At 66.3% G+C, this 7,570-nt stretch overlaps 1 protein-coding gene across 1 annotated transcript; it reads right to left on the reverse strand.

The window, feature by feature from the left end:
* Positions 1-990: 990 nt before the first annotated feature.
* On the reverse strand, positions 991-6,829 carry LOC137455661 (ubiquitin carboxyl-terminal hydrolase 36-like). The gene is made up of 13 exons (XM_068166674.1): positions 6,568-6,829; positions 6,276-6,497; positions 5,466-5,576; positions 4,832-4,934; positions 4,173-4,240; positions 3,940-4,010; positions 3,495-3,577; positions 3,070-3,181; positions 2,629-2,769; positions 2,223-2,326; positions 1,859-1,946; positions 1,269-1,568; positions 991-1,002 (listed from the first exon to the last, which is right to left on the reverse strand). The coding sequence occupies exons 1-13, from the start codon at positions 6,827-6,829 to the stop codon at positions 991-993; spliced, it is 1,677 nt and encodes a 558-aa protein (XP_068022775.1).
* Between the last annotated feature and the right edge of the window lie 741 nt (positions 6,830-7,570).

Below are 7,570 nucleotides of genomic sequence, written 5' to 3' on the forward strand. Positions count from 1 at the left end.
GGGACCCTCTGTCCGTACAGCAGGCACACACACTGACCGAGGGAGCTGCAGGCTGAGGGCTCACAGGGCTGCCAGCAGCACTCCCAGCTGCAGGCAGAGGTTTCACTGGCCAAGCAGGATCTAAGGACTTGACTCTGACATCCAGGGCATGCAGCTTCTCCAGGGGGAAAACCCTGTCCCACGTCGAGCGCAAGAGGAATAAACTCTTGCGAGTCTCTGTGTCCCCCTGCAGCAACAAAACCACCCCAGGGCTCCCTCAGCTCCTGCCACACACAGCCTGCAGCTTTGCTGCCAGAAGGAAGGCTGCATGGCTGTCCTGGTGCTCTCAGCACTTGGCATCTCAACACACTGGCCTGGTGTGCAGCAGCTCTCAGCAGTGCAGCTCACACTCCCATGCCAAGGGAATCAGGCAACAGCCTCCGAGGCAAGCAATGAGCCCAGGGGCTTGTGCTCAGCTCTCCAGCCCCTGCAGGACTTTGCCCCACCAGATGCCAGAGCAGGGCTAGCACTTCCAATTCAGCCAGTTCTGCTTCAGCTCAGCTGCACCCTCAGACCCATCTGGGAGACACAGATCCAACCTCCTTGGAGGCTCAGGGCCCACTTGATTGCTTCAAACCACCAGCAGGGACCATGGCCCTCAGTGCAGAGCCAGGACAGAGATGCAGAAAAGCCAAGCACTTGGTGTGCTTCACCACCCAAGCAAAGCCACCCCTGGGCACAGGGCTCACTGCCCAGCCACAGCTTTGGCCTACAGAACTCTTCTGAGGTGCAGAGACCTTCTCAAAGACAGAGAGAAAGGTTTCCACCAGGTTTGGGGCAAAAGCCTGCAGGTATGCTCCTCCCATGTTCTTGATGATGGAGTCCAGCAGGTAGAGAGCAGGGAGCTTCTGTGCTGGAGGAGCCTGGAATCATGAGAAGAGAGGGAGGAGTTGAGACAACCAAAGCACCTCTGAAGCATTGCAAACCCAGGGATTGCCAGGCTCAGACACCTCAGAGCCAGCACTTCAGCAGGGTTGGAACACTGAGGTTTGCTCGTGCAGGCCAAACCAGCCCCTGGGACAGGCTTGCAGACAGCTTTTAACCCCCAGGCTTCTGGGCAGGCTGGAAAGCAGCCCTCGGCCCCCTGCTGCCCTGCTCTGCCCCTCTCCTGCCTCACAGCAGGACATCTCCCCAGGCCCTCCTCGCCCTCCAGCCCCCCCCAGCCCCCTGGCTCCAGCTGCTCCCCCCAGCAGCACAGCTAGGAGCAGCAGGCAGGGGAACTTCCAAACCTTGGCCACTTGTGCCTCCACCAGGGCGGCAATGCTGCTGGCAAAGGCCACCTTCTGCTGGGCCAGGACGGTCAGCTTGCTGATGTAGGACTTGCTGCTGCGTGTCAGGCCCTGCAGCTGTGCCCAATAATCCTGGCACACAGCTGACACCTCTCTCCTGGCTGCTGGGCACTCAGCAGGCAGCTCTGGCAGGCTGGTTCCGCTCAGCAGCTCCGACCCCATCCCAAAGGTGCTGTGGGCTACAGGGCCTCCCACCTCCTCCAGCCCAGGCAGCTGCTTCCCTGGCAGCAGCTCTGCTCTCTAGACAGGGAGAGCAGTTCAGTGACAAGTCCAGGAGCCAAGGACACGGAGACCCTGCCCTCCCCAGCCCTCCCCAGCCCCACACAGGCCTTGGCTCTGCAGGATGGCTCCTGCAAACCCTCCTGCCCTGCGCCTGCCTCCCTGCCAGGCTGCAGCCCCCCTGCCCTGGCAGAGCAGAGAGAGGGGCAGCAGCTCCCAGCACCCAGGAGCACTGGCCAAGAGCAGCCTCCAGGGCTCCCCTGGCCCACCCCTGCTGAAGACAGGAGCCCCCTGCCCGCAGCTTTCCTGACCTCCTCTGGGACGCTGCCAGTGCGGCCGGGCAGGCTGGAGGCAGCCTTGGCAATGGGCCCCTGCCAGCTCTTCCTGAGGCTGGGGATCCTGGGGAAGGCAGAGAAGGGCTGGCATGAGCTGCCAGGGGCTGAGCCTCTCTCAGAGATGCAGAGGAGAAAGAGGAGCCAAAGCTCTGAGGGCATGAGGTGCTCTTGAGGGAGAGTGAAACCGTGACAAGGGGCTGGGCCCCTCCCTGCCACCCTCCTCCCAGCCAGGGCATGCACAGGGCATTGGGGTACCCGGGCCAAGCTCCTGCCCACAGCCAGCCCTGTGCCAAGTGCTGGGAGCAGGGGGCAGAGGGGCCAGCAGGCAGCAGACACTCACCTCTGGTAGAACAGCAGGTAGGCCTGCTGCTGCTGCAGAACCTCTTGGGGGGCTGCGGAGCCGACCCGCTCGTCGTCCGCTCGATACCACTGCCCATCGCTGGCCTGCAGCAGCAGAAGAGAGAGCAGGGCTGGGCTGTGCCCAGGCACCTTCCTGGCAGCAGGAGCAGCAGGAGCAGCGCCCGTGGGCACAGCTCCTCTCCCCACGAGGCAGAGGAGGCCCAGGGCAGGCCAGGGGGCTCTGCCAGAGCTGAACCTTCCCCCCTCCTGCGGCACAGCACAGCCTGTACCCCGCAGCCAGTGCTCCCCACCATGCACATCTGCTGAGCACCCTCCTTGCTGGGCCTACAGGGACCCCCCAGCACCCCCCAGCCCTGAGGGGGTGGCACCACAGCTCCTGGGCTCACCTTCACGTAGCAGTAGTAGTGCCCTGCGTGGCAGCTGTGCCCAGAGTGCAGCAGCACCGCATAGAGGCTGTACAGGACGGGGTCCCTGCGCCGCACAGACATGTAGGGGCGGAGGTTCAGCAGCATGGGGTACCGCACCTCCTGCAGAGACAGGAGGGCTCAGCAGCCGGCACAGGCCATGGCTTCTGTGCTGGGGCAAGAGCAGCACAGCTCTCCCAGCAGGGCCACCTCTCCAGAGAAGGGCACTCAGCCTCCTGGTGCAGAGGGGGTGCTGAGGAAGGCGGCAGGAGGAGCCGAACTCCGCCTGCAGCGCACAGCGGGGGAAGGGCTGCAGGAGCACGGCACAGCTCCCGCTGGCCACAGCAGCACCTCCCGGCCTGCTCTGGGCAGCAGCACCTGGGGCCAGGAGAGAGCCTCAGCCCTGGGCTGCCAAGCGCTCACCTTGGTGATCTTCCCTGCGGCGTAGGGGGCAAAGCGCTTCAGTGCCACCGTGAGGACGTTGGGGGCTCGGTGGATGCTGAAGCGTTTGCTGGCCGACACCTCCTGCTGGCACCTGCACAGGCAGAGCTCCAGCTCTTCAAGCTGCTGCGCCAGCCAGCTGCCTGCCAGCCCTGGCCGGGCAGCAAAGCCCCTTGGCACTGACCCTGCTGACAGCAGCCGCTGCTCCAGGGCCCCTGCTCACGGCCACGGCTGCCGGCCCAGCTCCTCCTCACCACAGGAGGCAGCCTTCGCGGCAGGCTTCCACGGCCACGGCCCTCAGGGCTGAGCCGCGGAGCAGGCAGTCGAGCCCTCCCGCAGCCAGCAGGGGGCACATCTGCTTGCCCCCAGCACAGCGCCCCCCGGCCGCCCGCAGCCCCCAGCCTCACCTGCCACACTTGTAGGCGTTCTCCCCGCACAGCAGCTCTGCCTGCACAAACTGCCCCAGCGCCTGCACCACGCTCCTGGCCTCCTGCAAGGACAGAGCAGAGCTCAGGCCACCAGTGGCTGTCCACGCCACGGCCCCGAGAGAGCACACCCAGCGTGGGCACAGGGCCACGGGCTGCAGCAAACCCCTCAGCCCCACCAGCTGGCAGTGCCCAGCACCACGAGGGGCAGCTGCAGGGGCCCCAGCACCACGCAGCCTCACGCCCAGGCACCGGGCACTGCCCTGCCAGACACAGCAGGCAGCTCAACAAGGCAGCGGCTTCCCTCTTGCCTGGGCTGTGCCTTGGCACCGGCAGGCTCAGGAGCCCTGAGGGCAGCGATGCTGCAGCTGCAGGAACAGCCCCAGGAGAGCAGAGCTCCTCCCCAGCCCCCACCCTGCCGCCCTACCCCGATCTCCAGCGCCAGGTCCAGGCAAGGCTCGTAGCTGTCCGAGGTGCTCTTGCACTCCAAGCACGTCACTGCCAGAGAAAGAGCACTGAGCGCAGCCTGCCATGGCCCTGCACCCACCCCAGCAGCTGCAGCTGGGCATCTTCTGCACACGCTCAGCAGTGCTCCCAAATGATTCCTCCTGCCGGGCAGCCCTGAGAGGCCCAGGCCAGGAGCTGGCAGCCAACACTCACCACGGGACCGCAGGGAGCCGCCGAAGATCTGCTGAACCAGCGTCGGGGCCTGGCTCTGGCCATCCAACCTAGGCACAGGAGCAGCAGGGCTCACACCGCCCCTCCCCCACGGCCACGCCCGAGGGCCCCCTCCCCGTGTCCTCAGCACAGCTCCCCCCGCTGCGCTCTGCCCAGCACACAGGCTGCAGAGCTCCAGAGGCAGAGGGAAGCCGCAGCCTCTGCCAAGCTGCTCTCCCAGGGCCACAGCTCCAGGGCTGGCACCAGGCTCCCAGGGGCACCTTCCTCCAGAAGGAGCAGAAGCTGCCGGCCGCGGCTCAGAGCTGTGCGCTGCAGACTGAGGCAGCGCAGGGCCCAGAGGAAAGCTGCTCACCCACAGCCACAGAGCTGCACCTGAGCCAGCTGCACCCCGGGTTCCTGGGCAGCTGGCACAGGATCCAGACCCACAGCAGCCTCAGGAGTGGGGGAGAGGGCCACAGCTAGGCTGGGGCAGAGGAGCCGGGAGAAGGGGGACTGTGGCACAGAGGGGCAGAGAGCTGGGCCATCCAGTGCGGCCCCTGCACTCAGTGCCTCCCTCTGGGAGTTCAGCCTGGGGCACAGGGTCAGCCCTCCCACGGGCACGGGGCACTGGTGAGGGCACAGGGCAGGAGGGCCACACATACTGGGCACAGCCGTTCCTGCAGGCCTGCTGCATGGCGTCGATGCTGTAGTGCAGGAACTCGTGGGCATCCTGCTGCTGCCGCAAGCAGAGGTGCTGGGCAATGTCTGCAGGAGGGGCAGCAGCCAGCCTCAGCATCTGCTGCAACAGATGCAGCTCCTCCCTCCCTCCCTGCTCCCCCGCAGCCCAAACCTGCTGTCAGACTCACGGCCACGGGAGGAGCCCCCCGCAGCCCACGGAGCCCCCAGCCCCTGGCAGGCTCCCTGAGTCACCTCAGGAGAGCTGTCTGCCAAGAGCTGCTCCCAGCCCACAGCTGCTGCTCCAGCATCAGTCCCTGCTGCAGGGCAGGGCAGGGCAGTGCAGGGCAGGGCAGTGCAGGGCAGGGCAGGGCAGGGCAGGGCAGGGCAGGGCAAGGCAGGGCAGGGCAGGGCAGGGCAGGGCAAGGCAGGGCAGGGCAGGGCAGGGCAGGGCAAGGCAAGGCAAGGCAGGGCAGGGCAGGGCAGGGCAGGGCAGGGCAGGGCAAGGCAAGGCAAGGCAGGGCAGGGCAAGGCAGGGTAAGGCTGGGCAGGGCAGGGCAGGGCAGGGCAGGGCAAGGCAGGGCAGGGCAGGGCAGGGCAGGGCAGGGCAGCCTCCCTTACTCTTGAGGTTCCGGATGAAGGACACCGGCTTTATGGCCTGCCCACTGCTGGCAAACGCCTGCCCCACGTGGTCCTGCATCAGGCACAGCATGCAGAAGCCTTCTTGGCGACCTGGAGCAGCAGAGCAGAGGACAGGACGTCAAGGACAAAGCCAGGAGAGATGGAGGCAGGACAGAGGCTGCAGGGATCTCTCTTCCAACAGTGCTCAGCCACGCTCAGTGGTCCCTAGGAGCTCTGTGCTGCAGCACAGCTCTTGGGCATCCTGGGTACACAGGAGCCAGCAGACCTCACCCTGGCTGATGCCATCCCACTCACAGTACCACTGCAACAGCCCTCCCCCCCCCCCCCCCCCCAGAGGAGAGAGCATCCATGGGGATGGAAAACAGCCACAGGCACTCTCCGGAGGAGGGCACAGGTTGGCCCTGACGGGCAGGTCCCAGCAGAGCCCTACAGACAGGGCTGTGAGCCCTGAGAGCTCCCCCTGCTCCCAGCTCCGAGCCTCCCACAGCAGCTGCTGCCCGCAGGCAGCCTCCTGCCCTGCCCTGGCTGCAGCCAGCAGAGGCAGCACCTCGCCGGTGCCAGGCTGCAGAGCTGGGGAGCACCGCTAGGGCCAGGAGAAGACAGGAACAGCCTCTGGTGGAGACAGGGGCAGCAGGGACAGAGAGGGCACAGCCCAACACTCGCAGCCCCTGCCAGGGCCACCTGCAGAGGTGCCGAGCGCAGGACAGGCAGGCAGCTCCCGCTCCCCACGGGCACCCTGGCACTGCCAGCCTGGCACCGCCAGCCGCCCGGCCCAGGCTCCCCACTCACAGCTGCGGCCGTGCTCCTCGGAGAGCAGGTAGTTGGCGAGCGGCGCCGTGTGGCTCAGGCACTGCAGCGTGGCGTTGAGGAAGCAGCTGCGCCCCAGGTTGTGCAGCCCAGCGCCGACCCCGCAGAGCCGCTCCCACCGCAGGGACAGGCGCCCCACGGGGAAGGGCAGCTGCTGGGGCACGGGGACCCCGTCCCCTCCTGCTGCTGGGGCTTGCTCACCGCCTGCAGGGAGAGGGGCGCTGAGCCACAGGGCTGAGGAGCACCAGCAGCCCCCTCGGCCCTCTCTACCTACCCTGCTTGCTGGTCAGCTCCTCCTTGGGGCTGCCGCCGTGGCTGCCAGCCTCGACCCAGGGCTCCAGCTGCTTCCCCCAGGGCTGATCCCCCTTGCCACGACCGGCACGCTCAGACTCTGCCTCCTGCTGCCACAGCTCCTTGGGCGAGGCAGCCGGCGGCCAGCCCGGAGCCCCTTCCTCACCCAGCCCCAGCCGGCGCCTCTTGGCTGCCGGCGCCAGCCCCTCCTCCAGCTCCTTCAGCCTCCGCATGCTGTGCACCATGGCGCCACGCTCGCTGGCCTCGACTCAGCCGTCCCTGGCCACTGAACTCCTTCCTCCTCCTCCTTCTTCTTCTCCTCCTCCTCCTCCTCCTCCTCCTCCTCCTCCTCCTCGTGTCCCTCGCGCTCGGTGTCCAGGCAACAGGCTGAGGCGGAGCGGCGCTGCTGATTGGCTGCAGTGACAAGGGGGGGCGGGACTTGTCAGGGCGTGGCCGTCGGGCTCGGCGATGCCCATTGTGTGCTGGCAGCGCGGCACAGCCGGGGGGGGGCCTGGCCCTGCCCTGCTCCAGCCCCTGGCCCTGGCAGGTGCTGAGGGCAGTGGCACCAGGAGGGATCTGAAGGTGGCCTCGCAGCAGCTCCTCTCCTCCCCTCCTCCTCTCTTCCCCTCCATTCCCGGGGGCCCAGGGGATCCCTCCCTGGCTGAGGAGGGCTGCTGCAGACCCCAGCTAGTAGCTTCCCCTGCTCCTTGACCAGTGGGGTTCCTGTGCTGGTTTGCAGTTGTGAATATATCTCAACACTGTAACTCCTGGAGAGTTTGTGCACATTCCTTGCATCCCATTGCAGATTTCCCTTTGCCTATAAATACAGCTTTCCTTTGCTTCCAGCTGGGCTGGGCTGGCACAGGTAATGTTGGGGGGAATTTCAACCACAGGGAAGAAGGAGCAAAGATCATTGTCACATTTGATGCTCAGAGTTTACATCTGACTGGAGGGGAACAAGCCTTTGGCTGTCAAAGATCCTTCCA

The sequence above is a fragment of the Melanerpes formicivorus genome, unplaced genomic scaffold (genome assembly GCF_026170545.1).
Source record: "Melanerpes formicivorus ecotype bairdi unplaced genomic scaffold, bMelFor1.0.p_v2 SCAF_103, whole genome shotgun sequence".
In the NCBI taxonomy this organism is placed as follows: domain Eukaryota; kingdom Metazoa; phylum Chordata; class Aves; order Piciformes; family Picidae; genus Melanerpes; species Melanerpes formicivorus.